General features: G+C 46.0%; 1 protein-coding gene across 1 annotated transcript in view; it reads right to left on the bottom strand.

Annotated features, from left to right (window-relative positions):
- Positions 1 to 9,390: 9,390 nt before the first annotated feature.
- The window catches only part of PHLPP1 (PH domain and leucine rich repeat protein phosphatase 1), a 249,077-nt gene continuing 240,960 nt past the window's right edge, over positions 9,391 to 17,507 (bottom strand). The window contains exons 16-17 of the mRNA XM_053245099.1: positions 15,031 to 15,259; positions 9,391 to 11,699 (exon numbers count right to left, since the gene is read on the bottom strand). Coding sequence (XP_053101074.1) covers positions 10,569 to 11,699; positions 15,031 to 15,259 — 1,360 coding nt within the window. The 3' untranslated portion in view covers positions 9,391 to 10,568. The remainder of the gene's footprint in view (positions 11,700 to 15,030; positions 15,260 to 17,507) is intronic.

Raw genomic sequence — 17,507 nt, 5'->3', positions numbered from 1 at the left:
GCTTTTTCAAATTTGCTTATAACCTTTTCTTTAAATAAATCCTTGTAGTTCTTCAATACTAAAACACTATCTCAAAACCTCTTGCTTTGCTGCTTTCTCACCAAACTGGTTTTGCTTTGCTGTTTGGGAACTGAACTGCCATTCTTCCCCTCAAAGGGTTATGGGCCCAGAAGCCAATAAATAAAAGAGAAAAGCCTAGAGAGTTAAATAGAAAGCAAAGCAAAGAGAAAAGCTCTGAAAATGGAGATAGCACAAGGATTCCAGATGACTGAAAAGTTGCAAGGTCCTAAGTACGAGCTCTGATCTTTCAAGTTGGAGATGCTCCTCAAGAGTCATGGACTTGGCAATGTTCTGCACACCCAGCATTGTGCAGATGCAGGAAAGGAGCAGAAAGACTGGGACAGAGCAGATGAAAAGGCATCAGGAATTATTTGCTTGGCGGTGAGTGACCCAATCTTAGTGCATCTAAGAGACAAAGAAAATGCAAAGAATATGTGGGAAACTCTGAAGGGATTCTGTAAAAAGATGTCTGTGGTTTCCAAAGTGGATCTAGTAAGAAAACTGAGCAAGAAAAGACTTTGAGAAGGAGAAAGTCTGTCCAAGCACATAAATGACATGTTAGAAATATCTAGGCAACTGTAAGCTCAAGAAGAAATCATGCCAGATGCAGTTTTGATAGAATTGCTGTTGAATAGTTTGCCACATTACTTTGAGAGTGTGACTAGTGCCTTGGAAGTTAAGGAGGATGCAGACTTACAATTTGTAATTAACCATCTATTCCATAGGATGTAAAGGATGTAGGATTTTAGATCTTGCCACAGAAACAATTACAATATGCAATGTAGCATACTTCAGTGAAAATGAAAAATCACCACTAGTGAACTGCCAAACTTGGAGCCCAATTTTCAGTTGGAGAATCAAGGCAATATGGCCAAAAGAAAGGATCCACTTTAAGTTTTCCACCTGGCAGCGATTCAGCAGAAGAGGATGCTGATGATGAACAAAGCGTTCATCAAACGACAAAAATAAAGGAGTTCCATCTAAGAAGCTTTCCTACATTGCAAAAAGAGAAAGGTTTTAAGAACCAAGCACATGGAAAGAAATTGGTAACTTACCTGCAACTGAAGTACAAAACTGGAAGGAAGCTGTGAAAGAAGAAATGGAACCATTGCACAAAAATAACACATGGACACTCACAGTGCTACTTGAGGGGAAAAAGACTGTGGGGTGCAAGTGGTTTTCTTTAAGGGACAAGGAGGGTTCTCTTACCTCCCCCACTGCTCTCCCAAAATCACTGCCGCGGGGCTGCAGCTTACTCCTTGTAGCCCTGGTCAACGTCAAACCAGAAGTGCCCGAAGTCCCAGGGGTATCATGAAATGGTACCAAAATGCTATATGGCCAGAGTGTCAAACTGCCGGCCCATGGGCCTGATGAGTAGGGATGTGAAGCACCAGTTTGCATTCCAACCAAATTGCTTCAAACTGGGCTGATTCAAGCAGTTTGACTGCAAACCACTTCAAGCTGCTCAAACTGAATGGCAATCCAACCACCAGGGTTCTGGAACTTCCTGTTCTTCGACGTGGCCTCTGTGCTTTTCACAAATGGGCTTTGCGCCTGTGCAGAGACCACATTGGAGTTTCCAGGCTAGAGATCTGCTTTTTGGCGGTAACCCTGCCCCCTCAGTATATAGGCGGCTGCGCAGGCTTCTCTCTCCAGTCTTTCTTCTTCCGCAATCGAAGACACACCGTTGAGCTCTTCCTTGCTAGATGCTTTGCAAGTACTGCATTCTCCTTCCCTCTTTTTCTCCTTATTTTAGTTCAGTACTGCCCTTCTTTAGCGTTTTTATTTCAAGGTCCCCCCCCCCCGGATAACTCTTAGTTTCGTTTTCCACCTCATCGTGGCCTTCGGGCCTGGCGTCCTGTGGATCCTTCGCCTCTGCTTCTCTCCGTTTACCTTCTTCGGCCTATGGCAAAGACTACAAAATGTAAGCAGTGTGGTCGCTGCAAATCCAAGATCCCTTCAACTGACGGCCACAAGCTCTGCCTTTTTTGCCTTGGTGAGTCCCATAAAGTTGGCTCTTGCCTACACTGCGCCTTTACCAAACAGGCGCACAAGAATCGGGCCTTTCGACTTTGTTCTTGGCTTTGGGAACAGTCGTTCAAACCTACGGGCTCGGACAAACTGTTTTGTCCAATACCTCTCCTGCAGCCCGGGGCTTACAGCCCATTTTGTTCCCTCCAGGAGTCTCAGCAATGACCCCCGAGGTGAATGTGCCCGTCAATCCCGCGTCCTCCCTCCCACAGACATCTAAATGGCTTGACTCCTTTTACAAGGTTCATGCCTCCATGGAACAGGATGATTCCTTCTTGAAGCAACATCCTTCTATGGATTCGATTGTGGTTGAATCTTCCCTTTCTAAATTCAGGGGCTATTCGTCTTCCACCCCACCTGACAAGGAGGGAAAGAAACTGGATGGGTTTGGCAGACGTTTATACTCAATTGCTTCTTTATTGACCAGAATCACAAATTACCAGGCATACTATGCCAAGTGTCAATCCTTTCTTTGGGACCATGTTACTCCATTCTTGGACCACCTTCCTGAAGAACAGGCCCCGGCCAAGGTCTTCCTCCAGGAGGCCACGCAGGTCTCTAAACAAGAACTACATGCAATTCGCCATTCCACGGAAAAGGCCACCAAAGTAATGGCAACTTCCGCTGCCCTCTGCCGCCATGCCTGGCTCAGATCTTCCGGTCTCACGCCCGATGCCAGATCCAGGGTGGAGGATCTATCCTTCAATGGCTCCTCCCTATTCGGAGAGAAAATGGATGATACTCTTCAGAAAGTACAGAAACTGCGTAATACAGCCCGTTCCATGGGCCTTCAACACTCCACAACCCGCCACTATAAACCACAAAAATGGCAACGCCAGCCATACTCCTCTAAACAAGAATACTATCAACCCCCGGACAAGTCCTTTCGCTCCAACAGATATCAACCTTACAGAAAGCGATCCAACTTCACCGAATCCAAGATGCAGTACCGATCCAAGGGGTCTCAGCCCCCAGCTAAAGGACAATGACTTACACCCTCTGCACTGCTGGGGCACCAGGCTCTCCCCTTTCATCTCCGCTTGGGAGAATATCACCATGGACTCCTGGGCCTTGACCATAGTAAGGATGGGTTATGCTATAGAGTTTGCATCCGCCCCTCCATACAACCCTCCGTTATCCACTCCACCCACCCCGGCTCTCCTGCAGGAGGTCGACTCTCTACTCTCCAAAACTGCAATAGAACTGGTTCATAATCCACAAACCCTGGGATTCCATTCCCGATACTTCACTGTTCCCAAGCCAGACGGCTCCCTTCGCCCCATTCTGGATCTCCGGGAACTCAACTCCTACATCACCTACCACAGGTTCCGTATGGTCACGATTCCTACTATCATCTCCCTTCTGCAAAAGAGCCAATGGTTTGTCTCCATCGATCTCGAGGATGCATATTCCCACATCACTATCAGACCTCAGCATCGTCATTTCCTCCGCTTTCAAATAGCACACAACACTTATCAATTCTGCACCCTCCCTTTCGGACTGGCATCTGTGCCCCTGGTCTTCACCAAATGCATGGCCCCGGTGGTGGCAGCCCTACAACAACAACAAAATATTCAGATTTTTCTGTACCTCGACGATTGGCTGATGGTGGCTCAAAACCCACAATCCCTTCTCAGAGACTTCCACACGGTCATCACCCTCCTCTCCAATCTGGGCCTGCAGGTGAACTATGACAAATCGAAGCTCACACCCTCCAAAACCATAGAATTCCTGGGAATCCTCTTCGACTCCGTGCAATCCAAAATCTTCCTGCCTCAACGCAGAACCCAGGCCATCCTGGACTTGTTGACCCACCTACTCTGCCACCCTACCCAATCAGCACGAACAGTGCAATGCCTGCTAGGACATATGGCCTCCACCACCCATATTATCCCTCACGCCAGACTACGGGTCAGGGCTCTCCAGCACTGGCTTCTCTCCGTGTTCTCTCCTCACAAGGACTTCCTCGCCACCAAGCTAACGCTTCCACCTCGGGTTCTGCACTCCCTTCTGTGGTGGATGGACACGACAAACCTCCCTGTCGGCTCCCCCTTCCACCCTCCTCGCCCAGCCCTTCTACTCACCATGGATGCATCCTTGGACGGTTGGGGTGCTCATGCCAACAATCACAACATCCATGGCATCTGGACCCAGGCTGAAGCCTCCCATCATATCAATTATCTCGAACTCTTAGCCATATTCAAAGCCTTGAAAGCCTTCCTTCCCCTGATACTAGGCTCCCACGTCCTCGTTCAGATGGACAATACTACTGCCAAAGCTTACCTGAACAGACATGGTGGCACCTCTTCCACCCCCCTCCTGTTCCTGTCCATGGACCTATGGCTTTGGTGCATTCACCACCATATCATGCCCTTGGCAGTCCACATACAAGGACAAGACAATGTCACGGCGGACAGGCTAAGCAGGACTCAACATCTCACAAGTGGCAACTACATCCCCCCACGCTCTGCTCCCTCTTCTGCCGTTGGTTCCTCCCAGAAATAGACCTCTTCACATCAGAGGTGAATGCACAATGCCACCAGTATTGTTCCAGGTCCGGGATTGGACCCAATTCCCTGGGGCACGCATTTGGACGAACCGCTTCGTCTACGCTTTCCCTCCAATCCCTCTACTTCCTCGAGTCCTTCAGAAGATCTCCCAGGACCGCCCGCATTGCATCCTCATCGCCCCGTGGTGGCCTAGGCAGCCCTGGTTTCCCCAACTCCTTCATCTATCCAACCACCAGTACCACTGCTTCCCGAACATCCTTCACCTCCTCTCCCTGCAGAACGGTCGCCTTTTCCATCTAGACCTACAGCGACTCCTCCTCACAGCCTGGCACATAGTCCCACCCTCCCCACGGACCTGCTACGAATAGTCCAGGCCTTGTGCAAACCCTCCACGGTCTCCTCTTACTCCCACAAGTGGACCCGTTTTTAAACCTATCTAAAAGACAGAGAAATCCCCCTGCACTGTTTCTGTGGAACATATTTGTGCCTACTTACTATCCCTCAAGCAGGCCAGACTTAAAATCCCATCCTTGCGGGTCCACCTGGCAGCCATAGTGGCTAACTCCCCCACCTCCACACCCTCGTGGTTCCAACACCCTACTGTCAAGCACTTCCTTAAAGGGCTCACTCACCTTTATCCAGACCCCGGCTTGGGACCTAACTTTGGTCCTCTCTTCGCTCATGAACGCTTCCTTTGAACCCATGGCTACGATTTCTCTTGACCTCGTTTCCTGAAAGGTGGCCTTCCTCACAGCTATCACCTCAGCCAGACAGGTCAGTGAACTCAGGGCTCTTAAGAGTTGACCCTCCTTATCTCACCTTCCACAAGGAAAAGGCCATCCTGTGGCTGGACATTGCCTTTCTTCCGAAGGTAGTCACATCGTTTCACCGTTCCCAACCTATCTCCTTACCTGCTTTCTTCGCTGAGCCAACGACTGCGGCCGAACGCCTCCACACTCTAGACGTCCGAAGGGCGCTCGCCTTCTACGTCAACTGCACCTCTGCCCTCCGAACCTCCAATTCTGTCTTTGTGCTCCACTCTGGCCCTAACAAGGCCTCTGCACAGACCATATCCAGATGGGTGGTCCGCACCATCTCCCTGTTATACCAGATCTCCAAGAAACCTCTTCCACTCTCTCTTAAAGCACATTCAACAAGAGCGGTTGCAGTGTCTACTGCCTTTGACAGAGCGATTCCCCTAGATGTCATCTGCCAGGTGGCCACGTGGGCGTCAAAGCACTCCTTCATACACCATTACACCCTGGATGTCCAAGCCAGAAAAGACATGGCGTTTGGCAGGGTGTTGCTACAATCTATCTTCGCCTGATCCCACCTCCAGGTGAGCATGGCACGGGTGCAGCTTGCTATGTGCCCATTCGTGTAGAGCAGAGACCACGTCGAAGAATGACAGGTTGCTTACCTGTAACTTGGGTTCTTCTAGTGGTCATCTGTGCTCTTACACGCCCAACCCATCCTCCCCTCTTCTCATGTCTTTTCTGCTAGTCTCTTTCAGATTGCAGACTCAGAAGACTGGAGAGGGAAGCCCGCGCAGCCACCTATATACCGAGGGGGCGGTGTTACCGCCAAAAGGCAGCTCTCTAGCTTGGAAGCTCTGATGTGGTCTCTGCGCAGGCGTAAAGCCCATTCGTGTAAGAGCACAGATGACCACTAGAAGAACCCAAGTTACAGGTAAGCAACCTGTTGCTTTGCACAAATGGTACTTGAATTGTGAGTGGGACATGCGGAAGGGGGTGAGTGACAGCGATGGGGCAGGACTTCCTACCTGATTTCAGAGCTATAACTGTGAGCACTGTGGGATTTTAAACACCTGAATGGGGCTCAAGTCAGTGGGAGTTTTGCTATCGACTTTATACAGAGCCAGGATTACACCCTCTCATCTCATTACCTGGGTTCTGCTTCCAACTGTGGTTTACTTCCAGTTTATGTTGTGCAAACATATGCTTCGAAAGGAGAACCAGTCACAACCAGCAAGAGACTGTCAGACCTCAGTATGTATAAGTTATGTGAGGGTGTTCTGGAAATATAACTCATTTGGTATCTGTTTGTTTTAGTATGAATGCAAATGTAGTTATTGTGCCTTTGCAAAAAGCCCCATGCACTGCAAGCTTAAAGCACTGAAAACCTCCAGAGTTTAGACCACATTAACTTACTGTAAATGCTATCCAAGTCTTGAAAACATTCTCAGTTGTTTTAGCAAAAGTTAATGATGCTAGTTCCCTTAGTAAAAAGGCTAAATTCTAGGAAGATATATTTGGCTCTTACTGAGAGTGATAAATCATGTCAAGCTATGGAAATGACTACATTACTTACAAATGAAAGGCTGATGAGTTTTTACTATGTCACATTTTTAATGCGCACGCAGTGCGCTTATGATCAATCTTCCACTATGGAACACATTACAAATAATTTATTTTAACAATGCAGGAAGCTTACAAGCCCTTTTCCTTGTAAACAAAAGAAATGTAATTTTCATGCATTTCAGTTGGCAGCTGAACATGCAAGAAATGCAAGAATATCTCCATCCTTGCCTTTTTCTCAGGGCTTCCCCCCACTATTTCAACATGGGCATAGCAAAATACAACCACTTTCAAAATGCACCCACTTTTGGAGTGACCAATTACTTCTGAAATCATACAAAATGTTCATTTAAGTTAGTTATAAAAACATATACAATAGCTCTTCATGCAAGAGACCCCACCCCCCACCCACCCCAGCAGCAGTTGATGCATTTTCAGACAATAATGAACAGAGGAGCACTTAGGTAATTTTGAAGTCTGGACCTAAAGGCCTTTGGACCTGCCCCCCTGGATGCAAGTTAAGCATCACCCCCCCACACACACACACACTCACTAACACAGTATTTTTAACTTGTGCGGGCTATTTATGTAAATATGCATTTCCAGAAACATTTCAACACACAACTTCAATTCCCACTCCACATTTTTCTTTCGCCACTCTCTCTTCTGTCTCTAAAGCACCCAGCACAGGTCATAATCATTCTTGGTCACCCAGTTCAGTGCAGGCCAGCAGTGACCACAACACCCTGGAAAAAGAATTTGGGGGCCCCCAGGGGTGTGGAGGCCCTGGACTTCAGTCACAAAGTCCAGGGGTAAGAGTGCCACTGGTAATGAAAGTGACGAAAGCCAGTTTTCACTACATTGTGGCCCTCAGTACAGTAAAGAGGAAAAAATAACTTTTCTACTGGATATAAAAGCAGTACATAGGAACATAGGAAGCTGCCATATATTGAGTCAGACCATTGGTCTATCTAGCTCAGTATTGTCTTCACAGACTGGCAGCAGCTTCTCCAAGGTTGCAGGCAGGAATCTCTCTCAGCCCTATCTTGGAGATGCCAGGTGATTACTTTAGACACGAAGAGGGAGTGGGGAAAGAAAAATGTGGGATGGGAATTTAAGTTGCGTGTTGAAATGTTTCTGCGAATGCATATTTGCACAAATATTCCTGTGTTAAAAATACTGTTTGTCATGTGCTGTGTGTGTATAGGGGGGATGATACTTAACTTGCGGGGGCGGGGGCTCCAAAGGAAACTTGGAACCTTCTGCTCTTCCCAGAGCAGCTCCATCCCCTGAGGGGAATATCTTGCAGTGCTCACACTTCTAGTCTCCCTTTCATATGCAACCAGGGCAGACCCTGCTTAGCTAAACAGACAAGTCATGCTTGCTACCACAAGACCAGCTCTCCTCTAGTTTTGTTTGGTAGTAGTGGTTAGCATTATTGTTTCCAGGACTGTTACCAGTGGAAGGCAAACAGCATTACGCACACAATTATTTGCTAGCAGTGTTTTACTACTATTGGCATCCACTCCTGCAATGGAATTTCTTGAACTCTTTGTCACCGCATTTGACCAGTGGTAAGTCTGGCTACTTCGTGTTGTGTGAAGTCCTGCCTTCTGTGATTCTGTCCTCTTGAAGAATCTGTATGGTCACAAGGGGGGGGGGATCCAAAAGGATGTCTGCTGAGATGCAGACCTCCACACATGTAAAAAATTAATGCTTCACACTTTCAAGATGTCAGAACACAGTGCTGGTCTGCATTAGGGTGACGGCAGAATAGGGGTTAGGTGTAGCTAAAGAAAGTGAGGAGGTAGGATTGAAATGAAGATCCTCCTTCAGATAGATCAAGATAATAAGAATATGGCTTGAAAGGCTTTTATATGTGATACAAGTATTCAGTGGAAACGTACACTGAATACATTTGCTTCTTCCTTTTACATAAAGCCTTGCAATTTCTCTCCACTTTTGGAAACTGGGTGTTTTTTGCAGTCACGCACAGAATTCAATTTTCTCTCTTTCCCCCTTTCTAATCCGAGGTCTACCAATTACTTTGTTCATGTCCTATATAAGTTAGATAGGGAGTAGAGGGAGAATTTGATGTAGAATTGGTTTTTTTAAAGTACTTTTAATGCCATCCTCCCTAAACCATGTTTTCTTCCCACTTTTCACTATCCTAACTTTGAAAGTATCTTTTAACTAACTTTCAATATCCCATCTTAGTACTAACCATTCTCCACTCATTGCCTCTGCAATGAGTAGAACCTACTGTGTAGCATGATGGGCATTCTTCAAATCAATATGCAGGGAATAGTTTTATGGTGGAAAGTCAACCCCAGATTAGCTCCTTAACTGTTGCAGTGAAGAATTTGAGGACATGGATTTCTCCAGCACAAGGAATCCAGCAGAATGCACGGATCCTGTCCCTGAGAAAGTGGTATATAAAGACAAAACAGAGTAGTAACAACAGACCACAGTTATTTGTAAATTTTTATATTTATTATAACAAAAATTATGACATGTTCATTTGTGCATTCTTCTTTAATATAACTCTTGGTATGTAAATGATCTACAGTAAATGAACTCTATACAATCATGCTGGTTGTGGCAGCAGGGAGGAACACGCAAAAATGTGCCTGCAAATGTTAACAGTGAAGAAAGACAAAAAAATAACCCTGGTGTTTGTGGCCCAATATCTGTCAAATTCCTATGCAGCTTGTACAGCTGCTCCTACAAATTTTTATGCGGCGCACTCTGCCCCAAGAGTAACTTGGGACAATTTCACATGTGAGCATGTGCACCCTTGGTGACTTGGGCCCAGCCAACGCAGACGGCAACTGAACATGGTGGCATAGACACAATGGGTCAACCAGGGTCCGTACACTTCAATCAGCTGATCCACTGGGAGAGCATTGCATTTATGACTGCTCTGATCTCCAAGTTTGGTTGCATCAAAAGTTGCCAGTGGGAGCTTTAACATACACGTGAAAGCACCCTTGGGGAAAACAAATTGTCAGTTTATCAGTTGCATCCTCCTGCCGAGACTACAAAACATTTTAAGCATCACTATACAACACTGAGTTATTTACAGGAATTTCCCAATCAGCTGTTCTCTCAGAGAAAATTAGTGAATCTCAGTGACTTAAAGTCACCTGAAAGAGTAAAAGCAACTCCTAGGAGTTAGTCTCCATAATTCTACAAATGTCTATCCATTTTTCAAGACCAAAAAAGCCTTTTTTTTTCTCTCAAAGAAATACAGTATTACAATATTACTTAATCATTTAGCACTGGCAATACTGCCCGTTTTCCAAAACAAACAAAAAAATAATTTTAAAAAATATTACATCAACATCATCATCATTTTTCTCTGCAATATATTAAACCTTTTGTATTTTAATTTTTTTCTCCAATTTTTTTTTTTTTACATTTGATATGTTAAGGGGGGGAAGAGTTAAACTAGTTTAATTCTAACTGGTGAAGTATCACTAGAAGAGAATTGGTGATTATTACAGCTAACAGAACAAGAAGCAGCTGCAGTTCTCAGTAGAGGAGCACGATCTGGAAGGGAAAGTAGAACAAACTTTCTTTCTTCCCTACCCTGCTAGTGTAATACAAACCTAAGGAGGCTCCAACTGTCAATGTCTTGTTAGCTTGGTCATAGTGGTGTATCATAATAATCTGGCAGCTGGTCCATCTGGTATTGCCGCTGTTGATGCTGCTGCTGTTGCTGCTGCTGCTGCTCATGGTGCTGTTTCATTATTTCTTTGACTTCTTCCTCCAGTTCTGGTGGGATGATGAACTGGTCATCTGGATCTGGCTGAGCTGGGGCTGCAAAATAGCCCCCAGTTTTTCTGAGTGGTGCATCAGCTGCTACTTCAATTAGGTTATGGCTCCTCTCCTGAGGAGCCACAGAGCCATTGCCTCGGCGACGCCCAATGGTACCCATGGCAGAAGGGTCAACCTTCCTAAGGAGGCATGCCTCATCTTCATTTGCACTAATGACAATGCCTTCATCGCTGGCTTCCACCGGCGCCTGGAGCAGGAGCTGCTTCTCCTTTGCTCGGCCACAGTGAATATCCACTTCCACTTCTACTCTGCTGCCATTGGAAAAGACACCCTCAATTGGCTCCTCATCATCGCTGTCAAGGCCATTGTCTGAGAAGGCGCTGGAGAATGTGGCGCTGGAGAGCTGCCTTTGGAACGAGCTGGAGAGGCAGACTGGATGGAGCATGCAGCGCTGCTCACTGGGGTAGGCAGGGCTGTTTTCGTTCATGGTTACCTGAGGGGGATCATCAGAGGCTGTGGACCCCACCTCACTGCTCATTTCAGAGGTTGAGATCTCACTGCTGATCTCAGAGGCCATTCCACTACTAGAGGAAGGCATCCCCAAAGCATCCGAAGGCTTATCCTTAATGACGACATTGACTGACTGGGGGAAGATGCCTGGGCTGGGAGGAGGGATGCCGTTCAGCTCACAGCAGCAGAAGCTGTCCTCGGTTACGTTGAGCTGAACCACCACAGCACTGAGGCTGTCGTTGCAGCCGTAACTCTGAGCCAAGGTGCACAGTTTCTTGGCAGCTCCCAGGGCATCGGGCACATTCCTGACCGCTTCCACAGCTTCATCAATGGACAGGCTGTCCCACAGGCCTTTGCTGCCCAGAATGAAGAACTCATCCTGAGGAGTCAAAGTGATGGACTGGACATGAGGGCGAGGGACCACGCTTGGGTGAAGGAAGGAGTATCCCAAGATCCTTGTTGAGTCTGTCACACCATTCACTTTGCCATCCTGGAATGAAAAAGGTGAAATGTATTATGGGGGACATGTAATGCTTAACAATACCCCGTTTTTAATGTGGGGGTGGGTGGGTAGAGGTAGAGAAGAAAGAGAGCTGGAGGGACCATTCTGAGCATGCTTTCGCAAAGCTCACTCCTTGTACCATCTACAAAAGGGAGCTACACAGCAGGAAAAATAGTGCTGCATGTACAGCTAGGCATCCCCAAGAGTCTAGAACTGATCAATTGTCCCCTTTGCTTGGGGACAAGCAAAGGGGACAATTGTTTGTGTCCAGTGACAAGCCACTTCATCTGATATATACACACACATACACAAGTTTCAAGGGGTCAGGGGAAGGTAACATGTCTCTGTTGTCTGCATACCGTGGCTGTTAATCTGACATCATAATGGAACACAAAACAGCCTCAGGCACAAAACTGGACTAAAACAACAACACAAAACACCAAGAACCACAATGTCTCAGCTAAGGCATGCCAGTATGTCAACAGTATTTGTGATATGGTCCACAGGACAGACTTGTTCAACCTACATGGCCTATTGACAACATGTTGGATAGGACTGAAGTATGGACTTAGCAACCTGCTGTAGACACCTTTACATGTTCATGTATGTCAGAAGTTGCACACACACAACTGAAGGAGCATTTTGGCTATAGCTTTCTCTTCCTTAGCCATATCAAATTATTCATCTATACTCGGCATTTGAAAAAACACCGGTTTACATCAAGCATGCAGACAGAGAGAGAGAGAGAGAGAGAGAGAGAGAGAGAGAGAGAGAGAGAGAGAGAGAGAGAGAGAGAGAGGAGGTGCAGGTGGGGTGTGCCGGGTCTGTGGGGTGGGTGTGGGTTGTGGTGTGCCAGGCCTGCAGGGTGGGTGCAGATGTGCTAGGTCTGTGGGTGAAGGCATGCTGGGTCTGCGTATGTGTGGGGTCAGGGTGTGGGTAATGTAGTTTTCCCCCCAGCCAGCTGTGCTGTAGTAAGAAATGTTTTTCACATGCCCCTGTTACTTACTACACTTCCTCTTAGATATGACATTTCGCAAAGGAGAAGGATTAACATCTGAGATGGAGAAAACTGTTTAAAAATACAAGTCTTGGAGAAAGTAATCCCATGTTTATATTCAAATCCCAAATATCTTGCTGGGTACCAAGCAACTCAAGATCAAAAGAGAGATCCAAGCACACTAGACAGCCTTATTTGCTGGTGTCTGCTGGAGCAGACATGGAAGCTGGGGTGGGGTGGGCAGGGGAGGGAGACAAGCAAGCAAGCAAGCAAGCAAGCAAGCAAGCAAGCAAGCAGACTACAATATAGACACCTTTTATTTTAAAATCGCTGTTTCTCCCCCAGCTATTTTTGAACTACAATTTAGCAAAGAGGCACCTTTTAACATGGTGCTTCTCTTTATTTAGCAGGGGGAGAGTAACTGGCCCTATCCACCCCCAGCACAGTACCTCCAGTGACTGATGCTGGTGTCTATCTTAGGTTTCTTTTTAGATTGTGAGCCCTTTGGGGACAGGGATCCATCTTATTTATTTATTATTTCTCTGTGTAAACCGCCCTGAGCCATTTTTGGAAGGGCAGTATAGAAATCTAATAAGTAATAGTAGTAGTAGTAGTAGTAGAAGTAGAAGTAGAAGTAGCAGCAGCAGCTTGTATAGATGGAATGTTTAAAGTAATATCATGTATATCTAGTGAGCTCTTAATACTATAAATAAAGCTCAAGCAAAGCAATACATGGAATCTGTGAAGTGGGCAATCCCCTCCAAGGTTAAGTGGGGAATTTCTATTGTTGGTTTCATAAGCATCACAATATCATACATCCCTGGTAATTACAGTGCACTTGGGGACATTTCTGTTTCAGGGCCAAACGAGACTTGACAGGGCAGCCACCCATGCGTCTGCCTCATTCAGATCTAAAGGAGGAGCGGGGAGATGCTTCTATTCTTTACCTGTGAATGCGGAACATGCCCTCTCCCCACCTTACTTCACGGAGCTCTGCTGCATGAAGCCATTTCCTCAAGCCCAGATCAGATACTAGAAGTGGGGCAAACTGGGAGAAAATCATTTAAAGCGATAGAGCGCAGCAAGGCAAGGTGGAGGAGGGCTTCCTTCCCCTGCATGCTCCCTTTACATGTAAAAATAGAGCCCCACCTTCACATGCTAGCAGGGCAGGGTAAGCAGGGCAGACATATGGACAAGACACATGTGGCTGTCCCGTTATATTTAGCTTGGCTCTCAGACCTCTTACATGTTGGGTGCAACTGCTGCCTTTCTTGGGGGTGGGTGGGTGTTTCAACATAGACAGAATGTAACCAGCAGCAGACTCCCCCCTTCTCTTATAAGCAGGAGATAGAACTGCATCAACTCCAATATTCATCTGAAGAGGTGAAAATGACGATAACACTTCAGCTCTTTTTTAATAGCAGCGGTGAAGCAGATTCTCTCTCAGAGAGTTGCTGCTTGACTGCTTCAAAGTTTCAGCAGAGACAAGTTAGTAATCTAGTGTGCCTCTCTGTAACCTTTAATCAATGTGTGAGGCAGATACAGACGTTGAATTTCACCATATGTATATTGTGAAAACTGACTTCCGAGAGCAGCAAAACACTCACTCGTTGGCCACCCTCATGTGCTTAAGGGAACAAGTGGGAACATTCCACCACATTGGATGTCTTTTTTGAACTTGTGAACCCTTTTGCTTTTCAGCTTCTTGCTAGGTAGGTATTGAGAGTGATCTAATATCTCTCACTAGCTAACAGAGCATCTAGGCTCTTTCCTAGGCAAAGTATTGTGGAGATTATCAAGGACATACATGTTTGTCTCCTTAGGAACAGTGTGCCATCCCTCCACCAAAACAGGTGGCACATGGACCCCTTTAAACCAGAAACATAGGTATCCATCCGCCTTCCTGTGAAAATCCAGTTCAGCATATTAGATACCAGAGACAATGACATATTGGCTTCAGTTGGTGGTTCTCGTGCATCTTGTCTGGGAAAGGCTCTCCAAGAGGAGGAGCCCCCACTTCCTGCTTGCCTTAAGCAGCATTCAAATCCAGTGTGGCTGAGCAGAGAACCAGAGCAAGGAGGACAACAGAGCACACTGCATGGCCAACACTGCCTTTTGGAAAGTAGCAAAGCTGCTTCAGTTCATCCTCCACCCACCCACCCACCCCCAACCCCCAAGTTTGGAAGCAAAAGCTTGAAACTCATGCAAGACAACAGAGAGGAATTCTACCTTCAAGCATGGATTCGGAAAGGGAAAGCAATCCACAGAGCATCCCCTGCTGCCTCCTCCCTCTCCCCTCCCCCTGCCACCCAAATTTCTTACTTCTGTTATAATGGCCTTGTGCTGCTTGATCCTCTTCAGCTCCTCTTCACAGCTCATCATATAGGACCTGGACAAAGGCAGAGGTTTCCCGTTCCTGCAAAGAACGGATTGGCACTTCCCCACATTTGCAGAGGTTAATGTGAAGCATCCACCAGGGTCTATTGGATCATGCTTTATATGGCAAAGGACAGCTGAACCCCCCAACTTCTGCCCAGCAGTTCCGAGTTTCCTGAAATTAAAAAAAAAGGGGGGGGAGGGGATGCTGACTGTTATGATGGTTATGCCACACCTATAGGCAAAGATTACACTATACTACAACTGAGATCAATCCAAGCACTAGCACTCTCAAGGCCCAGCAGAGAAAGAGGAACCTCCTGTATAAAACCTTCATCAATCCCACAGAGTTCCATGAAGAAACAGTTAGGTGAGGTAAATATGGCCAATCCACTGTACTCTACTAATAAGGAACTGAAATTTTGTCTAAAGTAAAACTCAAGGTGAATCTGCAAGTCCATCCTCATACAAAATATCCAAGGAATTTCAAGACAAGCCAAAAAACATTTCTATAGGATTAGAAAAGATTTTCAGTGGAGTTTTCTCACACTTACCTGTTATATAACAGACAGAGAAAATGGCATATTTTATTTCACTGCTGCTTGGCAGCAGTACTAGTTTGCGTAGGCCTTTTTCACAGCAACTGGAGGTGATAAACCTTTCCAAGAAGGAAGACTTGTTCAATAAAATCAAATAAAACCATCACAAGGATTTGTGACCCAGCACTGTGCCTGAATCATTAATTAAAGTTCCATACTAACGACATCCTTTTCATTCTATGCATCTCCAAAAGGAAAGGCTTTCCAAGCCATCTCAGGATAGTCAGATCTATATAAAAACCATGTTACAAATGTGGAGCTCACTCCCCTCCCTACCACTTCAGGCTACAATCTGAACAATTTGTCTTCAGTGAATCAGTCTCAGTTAATACTTGGATGGACTGCAGTGGAGCTAGGCAACTGTAAATATAATTAATCATGTTCAATACATCTAACTACAGATTGGCCCTTTTCTCTTTCCTCCTGGACTTTTTTAGATATGGGAAGAAGCACATGACATTTTTCTTTATAATGCCTTATAGTGCTTAGAATTAGGCTCTTGAAATTTTTAATAGAGAAAGTAGTACTGGGACAAATAGCATTTTTGTATGCACCGAAAGCACTGGGGCTAACATAGTGTGTCTGCTTAAGCAGATAGGAAGTGTAGCACTGGGGTCACTGCCATGTGTGGCAACTGGGTAGCAGAGCATGGCCCTGCTAACTGGGCAAAGAGGCACCTTTTCAACATGGTGGTTCACTTTATTTAGCAGGGAGAGAGTAACTGGTCCTATGCACCCCCAGCACAGTACCTCCAGTGACTGTTGCTGGTGTCTATCTGATGTTTCTTTTTAGATTGCGAGCCTTTTGGGGACAGGGAGCCATTTTATTTATTATTTCCCTATGTAAATCACTTCGGAAACTTTTGTTGAAAAGTGGTATATAAGTATTTGTTGTCGTCATTGTGTAGCAGCTTTTCTCTTATGTTATACTATTGGTACTAAGGTAAAGGTAAAGTGTGCTGTAGAGTCTGTGTCAACTCCTGGTGTCCACAGAGCCCTGTGGTTTTGTTTTGGTAGAATACAGGAGGGGTTTCCCATTGCCATCTCCCTTGCAGTATGAGATGATGCCTTTCAGCATCTTCCTATATCGCTGCTGCCCGATATAGGTGTTTCCCATAGTCTGAGAAACATACCAGCAGGGATCCGAGCCATCAACCTCTGGCTTGCTAGTCAAGTCATTTCCTGCTGCGCCCTTAGGTGGCTCTGGTACTAAGGTACAGGTGGGTTAAAGTGAGTAAACTGCATTGTTATGCTCCTCCCAATTGTGTTAGGATGCCGCCTTTGAAATTGCTTTGTGACTTAATGTGATCTCAAAACCCAAGCTCACTAGCTTTCAGACGGTGTTATGGAGAACCACAAGGTTCCTCTAGAGTTAATCAGAGGCTCTGCAATAAGAAGTTCTGTAATGACAGTCAAAGCCAATGGGGAATGTTGCGTGTATTCCAAGGTGCATTCTCAATTCATGAGAAGGCCTACGGTATGACCCAGAGTGCACAGGCTCCTTGGAAGACAAATCTGGGTGGAAAGGGTTCCTTTCCCCCTTTCCTATTTGCCATTCAAGTGTTCTGAAGGAGGAAGCTAAAGGGCCATAACTTAGAGGGGCGGTAAATGGCGACAATGCTCTCCTAAACGTTAGTAATTACAATCACCATTGAGATCCATCAATAACATTTCAACTATTTTGGGGTCAGAAGCAAAGAAATTCAGATCCAATGTTTCCCATTTTTGGCTCTGTTGAGGAGCCCTTATCCATGGCTGCCATACTACAAAAAAGATGCCTGGCCATGTGCACGCTCCATATTCATGCAGTGCCTGCACCCCAGTG

The sequence above is a fragment of the Hemicordylus capensis genome, chromosome 4, assembly GCF_027244095.1.
Source record: "Hemicordylus capensis ecotype Gifberg chromosome 4, rHemCap1.1.pri, whole genome shotgun sequence".
Lineage (NCBI taxonomy): Eukaryota > Metazoa > Chordata > Lepidosauria > Squamata > Cordylidae > Hemicordylus > Hemicordylus capensis.
This window is presented reverse-complemented; position numbering and strand designations above follow the sequence as displayed.